The 17,903-nt window shown below is 34.2% G+C and overlaps 6 protein-coding genes and 1 long non-coding RNA gene across 8 annotated transcripts; 5 read left to right on the top strand and 2 right to left on the bottom strand.

Moving 5' to 3' along the window:
- Positions 1-23: 23 nt before the first annotated feature.
- On the top strand, positions 24-3,564 carry LOC121122645 (uncharacterized). Its single transcript, XM_040717682.2, has 2 exons — positions 24-382; positions 441-3,564. The coding sequence occupies exon 2, from the start codon at positions 542-544 to the stop codon at positions 3,392-3,394; it is 2,853 nt and encodes a 950-aa protein (XP_040573616.1). The 5' UTR covers positions 24-382; positions 441-541; the 3' UTR covers positions 3,395-3,564.
- Positions 3,565-3,704: 140 nt separating this feature from the next.
- Positions 3,705-4,073, bottom strand: LOC121122802 (dynein axonemal light chain 4). Its single transcript, XM_040717855.2, has one exon. It carries the CDS (start codon positions 4,071-4,073, stop codon positions 3,705-3,707), a length of 369 nt encoding a protein of 122 aa, XP_040573789.1.
- Positions 4,074-4,851: 778 nt separating this feature from the next.
- Positions 4,852-6,377, top strand: Nemp (Nuclear envelope integral membrane protein). Its single transcript, XM_040717762.2, has one exon. The coding sequence runs from the start codon at positions 4,852-4,854 to the stop codon at positions 6,082-6,084; it is 1,233 nt and encodes a 410-aa protein (XP_040573696.1). The 3' UTR covers positions 6,085-6,377.
- Positions 6,378-6,420: 43 nt separating this feature from the next.
- LOC121122718 (cleavage stimulation factor subunit 1 Cst50) lies at positions 6,421-8,143 on the top strand. The gene is made up of 4 exons (XM_040717749.2): positions 6,421-7,265; positions 7,328-7,467; positions 7,522-7,755; positions 7,816-8,143. Exons 1-4 carry the CDS (start codon positions 6,542-6,544, stop codon positions 8,053-8,055), a joined length of 1,338 nt encoding a protein of 445 aa, XP_040573683.1. The 5' UTR covers positions 6,421-6,541; the 3' UTR covers positions 8,056-8,143.
- LOC121122782 (uncharacterized) lies at positions 8,078-12,927 on the bottom strand. Of its 2 annotated transcripts, none has more exons than XM_071889858.1 (5): positions 12,802-12,927; positions 9,723-9,957; positions 9,304-9,499; positions 9,116-9,244; positions 8,078-8,436 (listed from the first exon to the last, which is right to left on the bottom strand). In XM_071889858.1, the coding sequence occupies exons 2-5, from the start codon at positions 9,867-9,869 to the stop codon at positions 8,144-8,146; spliced, it is 765 nt and encodes a 254-aa protein (XP_071745959.1). In that variant the 5' UTR covers positions 9,870-9,957; positions 12,802-12,927; the 3' UTR covers positions 8,078-8,143. The 2 variants fall into 2 exon arrangements, with proteins under 2 accessions (XP_071745959.1, XP_040573768.1); XM_040717834.2 differs by having other exon boundaries at positions 12,686-12,823.
- LOC121122679 (sodium-dependent proline transporter) lies at positions 10,654-12,868 on the top strand. Its single transcript, XM_040717712.2, has 3 exons — positions 10,654-10,945; positions 11,010-12,097; positions 12,163-12,868. The coding sequence occupies exons 1-3, from the start codon at positions 10,654-10,656 to the stop codon at positions 12,472-12,474; spliced, it is 1,692 nt and encodes a 563-aa protein (XP_040573646.1). The 3' UTR covers positions 12,475-12,868.
- Positions 12,928-17,150: 4,223 nt separating the features above from the next.
- Positions 17,151-17,521, top strand: LOC139905909 (uncharacterized). Its single transcript, XR_011781028.1, has 2 exons — positions 17,151-17,289; positions 17,339-17,521. It is a non-coding gene; the product is annotated as an uncharacterized lncRNA (long non-coding RNA).
- The last annotated feature ends 382 nt before the right edge of the window (positions 17,522-17,903 follow it).

Raw genomic sequence — 17,903 nt, 5'->3', positions numbered from 1 at the left:
TTAATTCGATCATATAATATGAAGAGTACTCTCTGCTTGAAATACTCTATGTGAAATAATACTTTCATGGTATTATTTCACCTCCCATCAGCTCTTTACCTTGGAGAGCTCAGACATGTCCGGCCTTTCATTTTTTTCCTTTTTTTGTATTTGTCTCGACTATCGATTTTCTTTAGTTTTCTCTCTAGAAATTGAGAGACTCGTTATTTTCACTTAATATATATTATTTAAGCAAAATTCCCGCAAAATGAGTCGTCCACCTAATCAAAAAGAGGATAGTTTCGGTCGAGGCGTTACCAAAAGTCAAAAAGCTACAATCCAGGCTTTTGATAAATTGTATTCTATGTTTCCATCCTTTATTGATGTCTTTCCAGATGAAGAGGTCTGATCTCAATTTTAATAATTATATACAAATGTTGTATGCTTCATTATTTTTTTAGGCCTTTTTAAACTTTGCATTCTGGTTCGTCATTGTAACCATTGTCGGTGCGATTGTCCTCTCAAGATATATTACCATTAAAGCCAAATTTATTTAAATACAATGCCACACAATATTAAAGAAAATCTACAAGCCATTCTATTACCCATGTCTCACCGTGAACTCCATGGACCAAATAATTTAGAGTCCATAAACCTCAGTAGAACAGCACCTCAATATCAGAACTTTATTCTCAAGCAAAAAAGTATTTCTTCCATAGGACAATCTCAAATCCAGCAATTTTTAACACCAGATGAAGTCAATATAATCTCACAAAAGCTTCTACTCCCACAAACAAGGATATCCGCCCTTCAATCCCTTCAAACTGAGGAAGCTCTTCATAATGTTGTGGAATACTGGCACTCACTAAAAAATGGTCTGTTTCTTAGCCTCATTCAACCCAAAACATCCTCATTGAGTATAAAAATACATCTACGTCTCATGAAGTTCGATCATTTATCCGCCAAGGAGGCCTACATAAACATGACAGGGGCAGTGATGGAAATATACGAATCTTCATCCATTCAGGAGCAAGGAGTAGTTATTCTTAAGGCACTAGTTGAATTCAATAAAGAATTTCCTTTGAGCTGGAATCGTTATCCATTATCATACATTGAGGAAATGATAACTTCTTTCATGAAACTAATAAGTATATTACCTAAGAATAAAAAAATAGTTCCTCTTCAAATACTGTGCATGGTAGATCCAGGTTCCATTTGGCTAAGAGAATGGTTCCTCAGTGACTTTGGTCGAAGTTTGGTTCTTAAGTTATTACCTCTAAACCTTCTCATTTATTTAGCAACAGAGAGTACCGGTCTTTTAAAAACATATTCATCATCGGATTGGGAAAAAATATCATGTACAAATAAAAGAACACTCGACGAGCCACTTCTCTCATACTCCGTGTTTCTAACGGGTTATAACTTTATAATTCAATGCCTAAAATATAAAAAGAGTCGCCAAAAATTAATGGATGAATTAGGTAAAGAGTTTCCTCTCAATGTATTTAAAGAAATTGTGTGCTTTATTATCAAGAATCCTGGAATTGGGCCCCTGGATTACATTACTAAATCCATTATCGATGTGATCGCTTTTAATCAAAAATGGATGTTTGAAGAATATTTTTTGAATTCAAAAATATTATCTAAAATAATTCATTCTCTGAAGGAAAATCCTCCGAATTATTCTTCTCGATATCCTTGTTTACTACTCAAACAACTTTCTACTATTCAATCTTCAGAAATTTCTTTTTTGATTGCCGATGAGGAAATTGACAATATTTTGAGATTTTGTAGTACTGTGTTTGAATTGAGCCTTAAGGATGTATGTGATCAAGACTTGATGCTTGATATTATACAACTATCCTCTGGATATCTATCATACTACAATAACTCTGTTTTGAAAGAGTCCTCAACTTTGATCGAATTAATGTGTAGTAAGGCCTTAACATGCAATCCAGTCAATATTGTAAGCAATAAATTAAACTCTGTTTTAGTTGAATTGTTTATTAAAAATCCTCTTCATGCAAAGACAATCTCTCGACATAGTGAGTTAATAGATAAATTTGTAAAAGATTTTTCATGTTTAAGAAACCATCCTCGATTATGGAATGTGAAAATAGATTTATGCATAAGTAAAAAGTTACTCAATCTCCACGACTTTAACTTGGTTGATTATTGTGTTCCTTGGGATGAAAATAAAGAATCTATTCCAGAATCTAATTTAGAATGGATTCTTAACGTAATATCCTCATGCAAGGCTCCATACGGAATTTTAAATGATCTTGAAGAATTACTTGAATCTCAAATACGATTATTTACGTCCTTGTCTTATATCTCATTAGACGTCTATGTTTATTTAGAATCAGTTTATGGATTGAGACAAAGATATATGGATTTATATTCGGAAATAGGGCAGATTATTGACGAAGAAAGTCTCAGAATAAAGTATTTCTGCCTCTATACTGCATCTATTGGTAGTCTTGAAGAGAAGAACTTGGCTAAGCTTGATATTAATCCAGAGAGTATCTTGAATAGTACTTTTGGTACTAAGGTTATCCGTGATGAGGAGAATGAAGATGAAGAAGAAACCGACTTTCTTCGGTATTTGGAAATTCAAGAAGAGGACAATTGGCTTGAAAATGCGCGTCAGCGCTATGAAAACATACCAATTGATACAAATCTAAGCCAACGAACACTGATTAAACTATTTGAGAGATTATCTGCACATGAATTAAAACGTTCGGGTGATAATATTAAAGACACGCCAAAGGGAAAGAGTACTCAATTGAACCATAAGGAAGTGCTCATAATTGTATCCTTGTTTAAAAACTATAAAGAAATTGTGAATAAAAAACATGATTGGGAGAAGGATTTAATTGAGCTTCATTCTCAATTTGGAACTCCCAATTCTTTTAATTGGCTTTCGGCGTCCTTATATTTTTCCTCAAGTCTTGATACTACTAAGAGAATAATGAGCTTAAATTCCTTTCAAATCTCCAGAGAACGTCTTCAATATTTCTCCGAAATGATTATATACCATGAAGATCCTTTTTTTTTCTCTTATTTAACCGAGAAGTTTATATTGCCCTCAATTTTATTTGAGAAATGGATTTCGCAGTCATTTTTCAACATTCTTCCTTGGAAAGAAATCCGTCGCTACCTTGCCTTAATTACCCTTTACGGGGTTCAATATATGATTTTTGTGTGCATTGCAATTTTTCGCCATCATCGTATTAATTTTATCAAAGTAATTGAAGATAAGAAAGGTCAAAGTGAGGACATTACTTTCGTGGAGAACATTTCCTTATTCTCAGTCTCGGAGGATTTCAAAATTGGAGCTTATTTGCCATACATGAAGACTTTAGATAGGAAGTATAATAATGTGTCATTCAGCCCTCACGTGTCCGATAACTAATTACTATACATACATTAAATTTTACAATTCAATTTATAATTATACGAGCTCTTATTCAATATTATAAACGTTGTAAAATGGAAAATAATTAATTTAACTATTTTTTCTATTATTATTAATACTATTTAATTGCAAATTACATTCATAAATACATTCCTTGTTGGTCCAAATAATTATAGTTAATTTATTATTTAAAGATCTCATAATAATTACATTTATATAAATAATAAAACTATGCTCTTTGGTTCAATCAAAATTATAATATCATAACAGCCTAATTTAATATATAGGAACTGAATTAATATCATTTCTACGAACATTTCCAACAGCAAATGGCCAAATTCCCAGCAAAAAACATATACATCAAATTTTTTAACTCATAGGATACTTCAAATCCGAACCCTTCTCCTACAACAACATGCCAGGATGCACCAAATTTCCGATCCAGAGACTCTTTAATTTGTTTGGCGGCTGTTTCATTATTAACAGAGTGTCTTTCACAAGCATTAACACATGTTTCAAGGACTTCATTCTGCATATCTTCGTTCATATCACTTCGTTTGATCATAGGATAAGTATATATGTTCCGTCTGGATGCCTCTATTTCTGTATTAGTTTGGAGTAAATCGGATTTTTTGTCCATGGGGCTTCGTTTGGTTTTCGCATCAAGGGAAGACATATTTTTTTTGCAATTTCCTTATTTTCTTTTTTTAATCTTGAAACATTTATTTGATCGATTAACTAGAGGTTGAAAGAACCAGGACGATATTGTGTTGTTACTATATTGTTAATGACATATTGTGTGTATTTTTTAATCAAAATTCATACCTCTGTTGTGTTCTCTGTGTCAATTAAATAGAAAAATTTACCTGTAGTAGCATGTACAGTATGTAAAATTTTAATATTATATGTGAGGAAGGAAGGAAAGGCTTATTAATGGGAGTGATAAATGAGTAGTAATTGTTTCGCCGATATAATAATACACATATCATTGACTCATCCTTTCAAATAACATGTAGTCCCTGGAGTACTCTACTAATTAATTCGTTATAGTAACTATAAATTTGCAATAAATAAATAATATTTCATGAAAATATCCTTTTGTATTCATATTTATTTTATCATAACGTGCATTTCAACTTTTTACGGTATTTAATTCGGAAAAAGATGTGTTACTGCCATTAAAGATCCATACTTTAGATTTTAAGTACTTTATACAACTTACGATATTGAGTGATTTTTGCACCTAAGAGAAAAAAAGTGACAAGCTAAGCTGATTGCTAGCTAGTTATTTCACCATCCTTCATCTGTTACCTCACATTTCCCGCTTGATTTTATTACTATTGTAATTGAAGTAAATCCTTCTTGCATCGATCAGCAGCATATTAGCACCAAAATTTTACTTCCTTCTTACTGCTAGTCTACTACTACAATTGGAAGTGAAGTGCACATGAGTAATGGCCTCAAGACAAGGAGGAGCTGTATTCGTTTTATGGATCCTTTGCCATCCTTTATTAACGGGATGTATTGAAATCAGGCCAAAAGTTTACAGCATGTCTGCGGAAAAGGCGATAGATATAAAGGATGGAACTTTCAATGAGAATGTATTTTGCTACAAGGGGATCGAGCCTGCCTTTTATTATTATTGGACCTCCACGGTGATTAAACTCATAATTGACCCCAAGGCGGAGTATTCCGTGTATTATGGAGATAATGCAACAGCTGTTTTGGAGAGTATCCAAGATGCTCAATCCTCCTGGTTCTATACAAAGCTTCCATGGAAATCCAGGGATGTCAAAGTTCATCCTTTTCGACCCTCCTGCGTTGGTGTCATCACGGAAGATTCTTTTTCCATGCTTCTTCGTATCTATCGAATCAATTATTGGCAGGTGTGTATGACACTCATGGGATTCGCTGGTTTCCTCACTGCTCGAAGTCTCTCACGAAACGCTTTCTTCCATTATGCCACTTCTATCACGGTTGGAGTCCTCTTCTCATTCATTGCACTCACCTACTTTTTTCAGAGACGATTTGGACTCTCCTGGTCCTCTTGGATCATTGCCCTTTACTCAATATCCCTCTACTTTCTCACATCCATTTTATCTCAAGCCCAGGCATATATACTACAGCACCATCTTCTTGTTCTCTCCTATGTAGCCATCACAGCAATCGTCTCTGCCGCCATTACATATCGCTTTGGACCCGTCTCCAATCCACGCACCCTCAATCTTATCCAATGGGTACTTCAGGCACTTTCCCTCACACTCATTTATCTTTCATCCTATTATCAAACTCTGAGTTTCACCATCTGTGTCCTGCTTGTTCTATGCCATATCTTTCCCCTCTCATGGTTTGCCTTCCAGTATAGAAAACGTTTCTATAAGCCCAAAATTTGCCTTCTAAGTGAGTCAGAGTACATGGATCAATCTCGGGTTGTAACAGAGAAGGCGCTTCAGGATCTTCGTGAATTTTGTAACTCTCCTGAATGCAAACCCTGGAAAACCATGCGGGCTCTCTCTTCCCCCTCACGTTTTGCGGAATTTATTGACGGGGGCTCACATCTCACACAAGATGAAGTCATTGAATATTCTCATGCCGTCTATGATGGAGATGATAGTTATACTGGGAGCCAGGGGGGAGCTATCACAGATGACGATTCGGATGGAGAAATTGATCTCGGTGAAGACTAAAATGGCTTATATCATCACATTCTTCTTATTATTAGTAGTGTCATTATTTTCTCTATACACCATTAAGTGTCAAGGTATTCGGATACTCATTAGGGGGGACACACCTTAGAATAATAATTAATATGACAATCTGGCTCCAATTTAAACTAACCATAATCAAAGCTTGATTATTATTTTATTAATTAAATGTTAAAACGATTGTATTTTCAGTATTTGATCTCAAGTTTTTGTAACTCAAGAATTATTATTATTACTATTGTTTAAAATAAAAGTGCTGTGAATTTAATAATTAATTAAGTTTTGATTCTCTTTACTAATTGAAAATAAATATGAATAATGTTTAGCTAGTGTAAAGAATGAGAGGTTGAGTGTTTATATGCCATAAGCGTCTTGTATTTGAGAAGGCCACATATAGTCGTCGATATTGTTTCTATAATCAAAAAGTAACAACACAGGCATGTCCGTGTTCAAACCCAAGAAAGACTCTGGCATGGATCCTCCAGAGTTTACAATAGGAGGGAACGTTCTTAAGAATCGTGACGCACTTTATAGACTTATTATATCCCAGCTGTTTTATGATGGCTATCAACAGGTAGCTCTTCAACTCTCTGGAATAGTCGGAGCGGATCCTCCCTGTCCTCCCTCAGAGAGGCTTCACAAAGTCGTTTCTCTAGGATTAGAAAAAGAACGCAACGCCATAGCTGCCACAAAGGTATCTGCCGCATCCAATGGATTGGGAGGGGATCTTTACGGCTTAGATCTCGAGTTTGACACGGAAATGCGGAGTGAGGCTCCTGAGCCTGCGTTATATGAAACGGCTTATGTCACTAGCCATAAAGCTTTTTGTCGTGCTGGAGCTTTTAGCAATGATGGACAATTGTGTGCTACTGGGTCTGCGGATGCGTCTATCAAGGTTCTAGATGTTGACAGAATGCTTGCCAAATCCAATAATGATATCCCCGTCTCCAAACAAAGTGAAGGACATCCCGTCATCCGAACTCTCTATGATCATGTTGATGAAGTCACTTGTTTAGAATTTCATCCAAAGGAGACTATTCTCGCATCAGGCTCAAAGGATAACACTATCAAATTATTTGACTATAGCAAAGCTTCCGCTAAAAAAGCATGCAGAACGATAATAGATGCAGAGCCTGTTCAATCTCTCTCTTTTCATCCCTCTGGTAAATCCGTCGAAATTCATCTTCAGGTGTTCATCTCAAAAGCAATTTATTTCATCTTTTAGGAGATTTTCTGTTAGTTGGATGTGAGCATCCTGTTGTTCGTCTCTACGATGTCAATACAAGTCAATGCTTTGTTTCCTCTATTCCCCATCAAAGGCATACCTCAGAGGTTACTATGGTTAAATTTTCCAATGATGGAAAGGTATTTAATTTTTTACTTTCAGTGAGATTATAGAATTATACGTATTCTCCTTAGATATATGCCTCTTCTTCGACAGATGGATCCATCAAGATTTGGGATGGTGTCTCAAGTAAAGTCATTAATACCTTTGATGAAGCTCATGACGGTGCCGAAGTATGCTCAGTTTACTTTACTCGTAATGGTAAGTATATTCTCTCATCTGGAAAAGACTCTCTTATTAAACTTTGGGAGCTATCAACGAGCAGATGTCTCATTGCTTATACTGGAGCAGGCGCAACAGGGAGACAAGTAAGATCATAATTACGCATGCTATATTGATCAATGTAATTTTACTCTTTTTTTTTTAAGGAACATCGAGCTCAAGCTGTCTTTAATCATACAGAGGATTATGTCATGTTTCCTGACGAGGCTACAACCTCACTTTGTTGCTGGGACTCACGTAATGCTTCTAGAAAACAATTATTATCACTGGGACATAATGGAGCCGTTCGAAATATTGTACACTCGGCAGTTTCACCTGCATTCCTTACTTCATCGGATGATTTCAGAGCGAGATTCTGGTTTAAACGATGTTCCCCAGGAACATAGTAGAAAAATTAATTATCCCCTCTTATTCTTATTTTATTTATTTATTTCAAATAAAATGATTTTACACTGTGTTAAACAGAAAAGGCAACTAAGCACCACTCATGGTTGAATTTTGAGATTTTTTCTTCAAATTTTCATTAAATTCTTCATAGTCGTCATAAGTATAGTCAATGTCATCTGATTCTTTGACACCTCGAGGACAAATTTTTGGTCTGTTTCGACGTCTACGTCGTCTACGCCTCGCATCAGATCCAATATCAGTATCAGGCTCATTCTCCACTTCAATGAAATCTGTTCTCCTCAAGCACTTACAATTGTTTCGTCTTGTCCCTGAAATGTAATCCCTATCTAGGAACACATTGTTTGGGGTTCGGCCTTTACCTAAATTACGCATAAAAGAAAAGCAGCAGATCATAAACTTAGCATATTAAAATTAATCTATTCAGGGGCTCTAGCCTCTCCCCCCAAAAAAAAAAAAAACCAAAAAAAATGTTTTAGTTTTAAAGATGTTTAACATGACTTTCACCTACCCCCCCTCAAAAGGATAACATCTAGAAGGACACAAATTATTTTTTTCGAGGTGGGAAAATTCTGCAAGTCGAGTCTCAAGTCCTAGTTCTCGAATATTTCATGTATAAAATAATCTTACTCCAATTAAATCTTTCCCCTTAAAGATTACTTTATTTCCCATGGAAAATAAAAAATGACAGTGAAAATTTTCCTGAGGGAATTTTTTTAAGTATTAACAATACCGATATATAGACCATAGAGCAGTGATTCCCAACTGGGGCTCCGCAATGTCATCAAAAAAAGAAATGTCCAGGAAAAAGGTAATTAAAAAGTTTAAAAAAAATCCTAGACACAAATATGCGGCCAAAACTTTTTGTATACCTCTTAGAAATGAATGTGACGGTTGCAAAAAAAAAAAAAAAATCAATTGAAGTATCAAGTCTAAGCTTTCGAGTCCTATTCAAGTTGCGATCCATGGATTGGATATACAATCGAGTTTTCAAATTATGAACTCGAGTCTAGATCCCCACCTCTGCAAATTATGACTTACCTGATTCAATCAGGAAGCAATTGTTATCCCCTCGACGGGCCTCTTCATCAAAAGTCCAAAATTTGCAATTTTTAGTCGCTTTGCAATCAAATTTACATTCGTACGCCGAGTCAGTCTCTAAGGAGTTTACTAGAAAAAATAAAAGTCCATTGATTAAATGAATCAATGATGATTTCCATTGAACTTACATATATTTATATCTGCTCCAAGGAAATTAGTATCTTCATAAGAGCAAATGGGGTATTTAGAGTTGGCTCCGGTTTTCCGAGGTCTTTTCACAAATTGATTTCTTATATTATAATATTGGGGATAAAATCGTCTATAACGATTTCTATATCGAAAGTACCTTGACGGAGCATAAAAAAACTCCTCATTTTCTTTTTTCTGAAAGTTGTTCATCAATGACAAATGTGAGATAGATTTAATAGTAGATATTAATTAACTAAGTCTACTGAATTAATATCATATTTGATTAAAAGTGTAGCTATACATTAACATATTTTTTTCAGACGATGAATAAATTAGTTATAAACTAGTAACTAGGTAATAATGATTGCATGCAATTGATTTTTTAAGAGAAAAAAAAGGACTGATTAACAGTACTCACAACGAAATCCTCCTGAAAGACTTCTACATTCTCATCCACTAACTTTTCATTGCTCGACAATAGAGAACTCACTTCTTCCAAGGATTGACATGTGAGCTCTTTGACACTTATGAGAAAAACAACGAAACTAAGTAGTAAAATGTTCATAACGTCTCGAAGTCAACAGTGGTAATGAGTAAAAAAATGTACATCAAACCATATTACGATAATAAATTATGTAGGCATACTTCGCGTACTGAGAAGAGTGTATCGAATTAATATGAAAAGGATTGTAAAATATTGCGGTTCTATTAGTATATATTTTTTAATTGATTAAAAAACCTTAATTACTAAGGATTTATAATATATTCATTACAGCTATTTTAACAAATTAAAAGAAGTTTATTACAGTACTTATTTACAAATTATATGATATATTATAAGAAATAATTAATATCATATAATGACAATGAGATCCTTGAATGTCCCTAACTATTTTTTTAAAATATGGTTTTTATTTGATAAAATGAATGATTGCATAATATTATATTTGAGTGATTCTATAATTTATCACGTTCCTGATATTATAATCCGTCATAAAATATGCCAAATGAAATATTGATTTAATTTAATTCGGAATAATTTTACGGAAAAAAATGTGCTTATGAGAAGGGAAAATGTATACATATATATATATATATATACCCAAGTATATTTATCCAATTAATTTAGAGTGATATATGCTTTCTATTTAATGAAAAAAAAAGTAGATATATACAGATTATTATATATAAGTGATACAAGATGTTTAAAATAATGAGGGCCTTCGTTATCTCAAAACTATTTTGTTAATCAAGAAAGAAGCATCAACAAATAGATAGTAGTTATATTTTTAACCTTTTTTGGGCTTCAACTACATACTACAATTTTGTTGGTTGGCGTGTTTGAAGAAATGAGTACAGATAAGAAAGAAAATGAAAAGGATCGTGGATATTGGACTCATCCCTATGACTTTTTAGTAACGTCCCTTGGATATGCAGTGGGTCTTGGAAATATTTGGCGATTTCCTTTTTTATGTTACAAACATGGAGGTGGAAGTTTCTTGATACCATATTTTATAATGCTGATTTTAGCTGGTTTGCCATCCTTATTTCTTGAAATGGCTTTGGGCCAGTATGCAGGGGTTAGTCCCATTAAATTATTTGGAAGATTATCCCCTTTTCTTAAGGGACTAGGCTTCTCAAGTAAGTTCAACTCTGTTAGTTTTAAAAATACGTAATTATTTTGTTGTTATTTATGTAACTTTAGTGGTAACTTTGGGACTTTTATTCGCATTGTTTTATAATGTTGTCGTGAGTTGGTCCATTTGGTATCTGGTATCATCCTTTTCACGATGTAGTTTGAAATGGACGAATTGTCATAATAGTTTTAATACAGAAAAGTGCGTTCCTGTAGATAAAATAACTGAAATCCCTGGTGTATCATCAGTGGAAGAGTATTTCAATGAATTTGTTCTTGGCGGCGGAGCTAATACTACATGGGAGAATTATGGCTATCCAAGGATACACTCATTTGTTTGTATAGTTTTTGCTTGGATGATAGTTGGCTTTATTTGTATTAATGGAATCAAATCCTCTGGCAAAATAGCTTATGTAACTACAATTTTTCCTTATATAATACTTATTGCCATTGGAATTAGAGCCTTCACTCTCCCAGGAGCTTCACAAGGTATTTATTTCTATCTCATGCCCCAATGGAATCGCTTATTGACTTTCGAAATATGGATAGATGCTGCAACTCAAGTTATCTTTACGCTTGGTATAGCCTGTGGGTGTGTAATTACTCTGTCATCCTATAATAATTATAATCGAAACTGTCAATTAGACGCAATTACAATCACTTTTATGAATGCAATGACTTCAATATTTTCGGGTTTTGTCGTTTTTGCTATTCTTGGTTACATGGCATATACACGGGGTGAGGATATAAGTGAAGTAGCGAAAGGAGGGCCTGGATTAGCTTTTATTACATATCCTGAAGTTGTTACAACAATGCGTTTTTCCAATATTTGGTCCTTTTTATTCTTTTTGATGCTTGTTAATTTAGCCTTTGGTTCGGTTGTAGGTGTATTCGAAACAGTTCTTTCCTCAATCACAGATTATTGGCCAGATCTACGGGATAAAAAGTCTCGTATTGTTGCTTGTATCACATTCATTATGATGATATTAAGCATACCCTTTTCGGCACCGGGAGGTATTCATTTATTCACGTTGTTTAACTCTACTGTACCATCCTGGAATTTGCTACTCATTATATTTTTGGAAATTATTGGTATTGGTTGGGGATATGGAGCCAATAATTTTATTAATGATATTACAAATGATATGAAAATTAAGGTAAGGTCCTTCCTTGTACTATTTTTTCCCAGCTCTTCTGTTATTCCTTTCATTTTTTTGATTAGGTATGTCTTCCGTTGAAGCTACTTTGGTTATTTAGTTGGACCTTTGCTACGCCTTTGGTTCTACTCTGTCTCCTCGTGCAGTTTTGGAGAAATTATGGAACAGTAGAATATAATGGATATGTTTATCCAAAATACATTCAAATTTTGGGAAATATATTAACGATCTTAACACTCATTTGGATTCCCATCTTTGCTATTAAGGCATTGACCTCGAAGAAGGGGGAGGAAGAAAGTCTAGAGCCGCATGGCAAATGGGGAAGGGAAAGCTATGGTGGAGTGGAGAGTGTAAGCTCCATTGAATCCAATATGTAGTTTCTGTATTTGAATCATATTTCCCATCAATATATTTATTATACATCATTATATGTTTAGCATTGTTGCTTAGTTCTTTTATGATCATTGTAAAAAAATAATATATATCTATAGAGTTGTATAAAATATGACCTAGAACGTGTGATATTTTTCCTAGTTGGAAATCTGAACAATGCTTTTTATTATCAAAGCTGGTAATATAATTATTTACTTCTTGAAGAGAAAACATCAATCCAATTACATCTTCTACACTCTAGGAGATGAAACAAAAATTTGTGTTCTGGTATCTATTTAGCAGACAGCACGATGTTTAATTATAAATTATACTCAATCGCTAATTCCGTTCCGTTTATCCGTTCATTTTTGTAAAATAAAACGATGACCAACTGATCAATTTTTGTTTGAATTTAGTTGACTATGAGAATTTTTTTTTTTCTTCGTGATGAGCACGACGTTACACTGCTAACACAAAATTCAAGGATTAGTGAAACAACTAAAGATTTACTTGTCCTTGACAAAAATATACTGTGTATTTTCTTATCAACTGTCAATTTTTCTACTTCTTTTCTCCTAATCAGTGTTCTGAAAGTTGATTGGCTGAATAAGAATTAGCTATTTTTTAGCTATGAACAATTCTCATGAATTATTTAATAGTAATCCCATAGTAGGGGAAAATCATCTAACCAACAACCTGTTTTAGGTTGTTTTCGGTTTCTTTTCACAGGAAAGTTTGTATGATAAAGTAAAGTTAACAACGTGTGAGTTCCACTTTTGACGTGACTTTTAACATTTTTCCTCGTGACGTATGCAATTTATCTTCCCTTTCCTTTTGGATATGTCAAACTAAGGATGTTATTTTATCATTTTCTAAAGAAAAAAATAAGTTTAGAAATTAGAAAAGGAAAAACGGTTGTTGCGTGTGCTCTTTTTTTTTATTACTTTATAGGTCGTCAAGGTATTCATTTCTCCCTCTGAAGTAAGCATTCTCGCCTATCTTTTTTGTAAATTGTTTTAAAATTAAATATAATTAAAATTTTGTCTCTACGATCTGAGGGCTTGGGTGTATTGGATATTGTACGGGTTCTTTGATGCTGAGGAAGCGGCGGTGGAATAATTTAGCCTGCCCCAAGGACCAGCAGCCCACAACTCGTGAGGTATATATTCTAGCCTATTAGAAGGGGTTCTTCGTAATTAGAAATGCGGAGGTGGTGCAGTTTAAACTGCCTTGAGGACAAGTAATTCACCTGCACAACTTGTGGGCGAGGGTGTATTATAGAATATGATAGGGTATTTGGTACCTAGAAACGCGTTGGCAGTAGAGTTTAAGCTGTATTTGGGATCAGTAATTCAGATTAATTGTGAGGTTTCATTGATGCTCAAGGAAGCGGCTGCAAGACTGATCCGGAATAAAGCAACTACTTCCTCAATGTGTGAAAGATGAGTCCCTAACTATTAGTATACTCATACTCATAAAACAAACATGAGAATAATTCTTAAAATTTTACGGTCTTTATTTTTTTGTTTCTATCAAGCAAAAGAGTTCTTAATAAATTTCAATTTTTTTATGTCCTGGGCAACGCCGGATAAACCTACTCTAGTATATATTATATAACGCAAGATTAATAGAAGTACAAGGTTATACCATCATGTAATCGGGCCGGCTAGAATTTTCAATCTGATGTATTGTACCAACTGCTGGCAAGATAGGCAGATTTGGACAAAACATGCAACCACTCATAGTCTATGACGTCACTATTGTTAGAATTTTCAATTTGGTATATAGTACCGACTGCTGGGTAAGAAAAATAAATTTGGACAAAACATGCAACCACTCATCTACTAAGACGTCAATTTTAAAATGCTTGGCGGAAGTCAAAAATTAGTCGTACACGCGTTATGGTATAACCTTGCATTTCTATTAACCTTGATATAACGGAGTATTAAATGCAAATGTCTACGTATCAGTCTGTTTGTCCGTGAATTACACCCAAACCAATGAATGGATTATGTTGAAGTATTTCATGTAGATTTATAAAGCTCCATATATGGAATTTTTTTACTAACAGCCTATTATTTCATATAAGACAAAAAATAAAGAACGTAAAATTTTAAAAATTATTCTCGATGCATATTGTTTTGTATATTTTTTTAAAAGGAGATTGTAAAATTTAAGGTGGGTTTACTGAAGTGCTTACGCACAATTTAGCACGTATTTATTTTCCTTTTTATTATTATCCTTATGTTGTATCTTTTTAATTTTCAAAAAAAGAGTATGAAGTGAAGTGCAATAATAATAATAAAAAGGGAGAAATCATGCGTGCGAAATGAGTGTGCAAGGACTTCAGTGAACCAAACTATATACAAGAAAAAATAGAGATAGTAAGACAAAGTATTTTTGACAATCATATGAAAGATGAGTGAACATTAGTTCAATATTTTTTTTCTTCTCTGAACCTTATAAACTCAATTAAACATGCAGCTAGAATAATTCTTAAAATTTTACGTTTCTAATTTCTTAATATCCCGAGCAACGCCGGGCAAACTTACTCTTTCTCCTTATTTTTTAAAAAAAAGTGCAAAGATACATACCAACACCAAGATGCAGCGAGAATAATTATTAAAATTTTACGGTCAAACCCACGGATAATTGCATTATTCTGGGTCAGATGCCGACCTTGCAGTCTTGCAGCTGCTTTCCTGACCATCAAGGAAACCTCCTAATATCCAAAATACTGTCAGGTTGTACAGGTGAAGTACTGGGCCAAAATATAGTTTAAGCTCTACCTCCACCGCGTCTCTAGTCACCAAGGAACCTTTCTTATATACTATAGGACACTCCAGCCCACGGGTTGTGCAGGTGAACTACTGGGCCCGAGTTAAGTTAAATTTATCAACCGCTGCTTCTTTGAGCATCAATAAACCCTCGTAATATTCCAAAATACACCCCACCCCGGCTATTAGGTTGTACAGGTCAAGTCTCGGCCAAAATATAGTTTAAACTCTACCACTTCCGTGTTTGTAGGCACCAATGAGCCTTCTAGTATTCTACAGTCAGGGGCGTCTGCTGTAGCCCCCCAAAATGGAGAAAATTTAAAAAATCGCTTCTACGGGAAAAAATTAGCCCCCCCAAAAAAAAAAAAAAAAAAAAATCCTGTGGACGCCTTTGATAGTTAAACTTATATGTTGCCCCATCCCTGAGCAACAAAAAACTCCTAATATCCCAAAATACCGATTGTACAGGCGAAGTGCTAGCCCACAATACAGTTTAAACTCTACCGTCGCCGTGTTTCTAGGCACCAAGGAACCTTGTAATTTTGTATAATGCACCCCTACACCAACAGGCTGTGCAGATTATGTTCTGGGCCCGATGCAAGTTTAATTTATCATACACCTTTCCTTGAGCATCAAAGGACCATCATAAGATCCCACAATACTCCCCGGCTCTCAGGTTGTACAGGGAAATTACTGGGCCTCAAGACAGACCTTCACAATTAATACATCTCTACATATTAGGAATCCATATTCCCCCTATTAAAGTAAAATACTCTTGATTCGTCTCTTGGAGTAAGTTCTCAAAAGAACTCCAAAAACTTACTAGAGTTATCAATGCTCTTATATTTTTAAAAATGTAGTCCAGAGTCCCTCTTGTTCAGATCTGTCTCTGACTCTACATACTTGATAGTGGGTTGTCGAGGTCGTTTCGAACCATTGATTTTAGCTTTGGTCCTTAGGTCAAATATTTATCGTGAAGAATAATAAAAAAGGAATTAAAGAAAGGAACGCCCATCAAAGATTTTTTCCCCCCCTAGTCTGTAATTTTGGGATAGCCAGATCAATAAAGTATAATGCCAACATTACGACACCATGGGACGAACTTGCTATCTTAGTGTATTCATTCTATTTATATCTTTTTTTAATTTACAAGTTTCAATAGTAATTTAATAAATAAGACTTTTTTGTCGGACGAGCTAAAGTGTTGCGGTGATTAACAAGTATTCAAGCCAGTAAAAAAGTAAAGGCCGTAATTCCTCGAGTTGTATTTTTAGAAACTCGAAAATACTCATGCAGCAAAATTCAGCTCAAAGTATTTGAATATCTATGTAAACTTCGGATTCACATGTCATTCTTGAGGCGAGAATATTTATTGAGTTGATATAAGTATTGAATAGTTACGTGTGAGTGTGCTCACACAAAAATGGAGAGTAACATTGAGGATTTCTTGGGGTAATATCTTCTATATTATTCAAACAGAATTTGTCTGCCAACGCTTTGTTACTTCGGGTAATACCACTAGTATAATATATCACGGCGTTACCTCGCTAACACAAAAATACACTATGCATTTTGTTGTCAGCTGTCGATTCCCTCCTCTCGCTACGTACGTCTTGGCTATTTCATAATATATTCTTTTTGATAAATAAAAAAGTACCTAATAACTGTAAGGTTAATAATTTGGTAAGGATACCAAAGCGTGCGAGGAGAACAGAATAAATACTTATGGTATCACTGATAAAAATAATAAACATCTTCCTCTATCAAGAACGTTATCAATTTCCGCCTTATTATTCAATATTTATATAATACTAGACACTAATAGTCGATAGAGAACTGAATAAAATGCCTAAAATAACGTCTCTTTCTGTCTGGATTTCTGGAAAGGGAGGCTCGGGAATTTGGAAATACTTATCGGACGAGAAACAGATGGCTTGTCGGATTTGTCGATATAAATATGCCTTTAGTTCCCTGTCTAGAATTAAACGCCACTCATTATCCTCATCTCATATCAAGAGCATGGATATTCATCCATAAAATCAAGTAAAAACTTCAAATATATTTCGTATACTCTACTTTGTCGTTTCATTAGTTATTATTTTGAGAATATGGTTCATAATAAATTACAATTTCATGGAGTGTGGAAGATTTCAAATCTACTGTAAAGGATAAAAAACTTCTAAGTCAATTATTCGTAGTATATCTTCATTAAACATTTTGCTAATTAATACTTTCGTTATACTCTCAAATTCATAATAAAGCAGGCAGCTGATAATCACATTAGTATTTTAAACAACAATACCATAAGTCTTTCTCTCCCCTTCTCCTTGCACGAGTTTTTCTCTACAGGATTATCAACTTTACGAAATATATATATAATTCATTTTAAAAATGGCGAAGAAGTAATATGACGGAGATAGTCTGGGTGCACATAAGAAATATATAGCAGTTGGTATGATTGACAAATGTGGCTAATTACCAACTGATTTTTGGGCCCTTTTTTCTGTTTCTTTATAGAGAATAGGGTGCGTGAAGCAATGTAGGTACCGACGTGATATAGGTATGTTACTCACCATAGAGGGCACTGTGAAACGTCCCATTCACCTTATGGATAATATATATTTTTTAGTTTGCTCAGGTCCTATTGAGAAAATGAA

This window comes from Lepeophtheirus salmonis, chromosome 1, assembly GCF_016086655.4.
Source record: "Lepeophtheirus salmonis chromosome 1, UVic_Lsal_1.4, whole genome shotgun sequence".
Taxonomy (NCBI): domain Eukaryota; kingdom Metazoa; phylum Arthropoda; class Copepoda; order Siphonostomatoida; family Caligidae; genus Lepeophtheirus; species Lepeophtheirus salmonis.
This window is presented reverse-complemented; position numbering and strand designations above follow the sequence as displayed.

What these genes read in the sequence shown, in the direction of transcription:
- LOC121122645 (XM_040717682.2), top strand. Translation starts at nt 542, where the DNA reads ATGCCACACAATATTAAAGAAAATCTACAAGCCATTCTATTACCCATG.
- LOC121122802 (XM_040717855.2), bottom strand. Translation starts at nt 4,073, where the DNA reads ATGTCTTCCCTTGATGCGAAAACCAAACGAAGCCCCATGGACAAAAAA.
- Nemp (XM_040717762.2), top strand. Translation starts at nt 4,852, where the DNA reads ATGGCCTCAAGACAAGGAGGAGCTGTATTCGTTTTATGGATCCTTTGC.
- LOC121122718 (XM_040717749.2), top strand. Translation starts at nt 6,542, where the DNA reads ATGTCCGTGTTCAAACCCAAGAAAGACTCTGGCATGGATCCTCCAGAG. An exon ending in TCTCTCTTTTCATCCCTCTG is followed by an intron (nt 7,266 to 7,327) that starts GTAAATCCGTCG and finishes TTCATCTTTTAG; the next exon opens with GAGATTTTCTGTTAGTTGGA. An exon ending in AATTTTCCAATGATGGAAAG is followed by an intron (nt 7,468 to 7,521) that starts GTATTTAATTTT and finishes TATTCTCCTTAG; the next exon opens with ATATATGCCTCTTCTTCGAC.
- LOC121122782 (XM_071889858.1), bottom strand. Translation starts at nt 9,869, where the DNA reads ATGAACATTTTACTACTTAGTTTCGTTGTTTTTCTCATAAGTGTCAAA. An exon ending in TCTTTCAGGAGGATTTCGTT is followed by an intron (nt 9,500 to 9,722) that starts GTGAGTACTGTT and finishes AACAACTTTCAG; the next exon opens with AAAAAAGAAAATGAGGAGTT. An exon ending in TTGCTTCCTGATTGAATCAG is followed by an intron (nt 8,437 to 9,115) that starts GTAAGTCATAAT and finishes TGCGTAATTTAG; the next exon opens with GTAAAGGCCGAACCCCAAAC.
- LOC121122679 (XM_040717712.2), top strand. Translation starts at nt 10,654, where the DNA reads ATGAGTACAGATAAGAAAGAAAATGAAAAGGATCGTGGATATTGGACT. An exon ending in TAAGGGACTAGGCTTCTCAA is followed by an intron (nt 10,946 to 11,009) that starts GTAAGTTCAACT and finishes ATGTAACTTTAG; the next exon opens with TGGTAACTTTGGGACTTTTA. An exon ending in CAAATGATATGAAAATTAAG is followed by an intron (nt 12,098 to 12,162) that starts GTAAGGTCCTTC and finishes TTTTTTGATTAG; the next exon opens with GTATGTCTTCCGTTGAAGCT.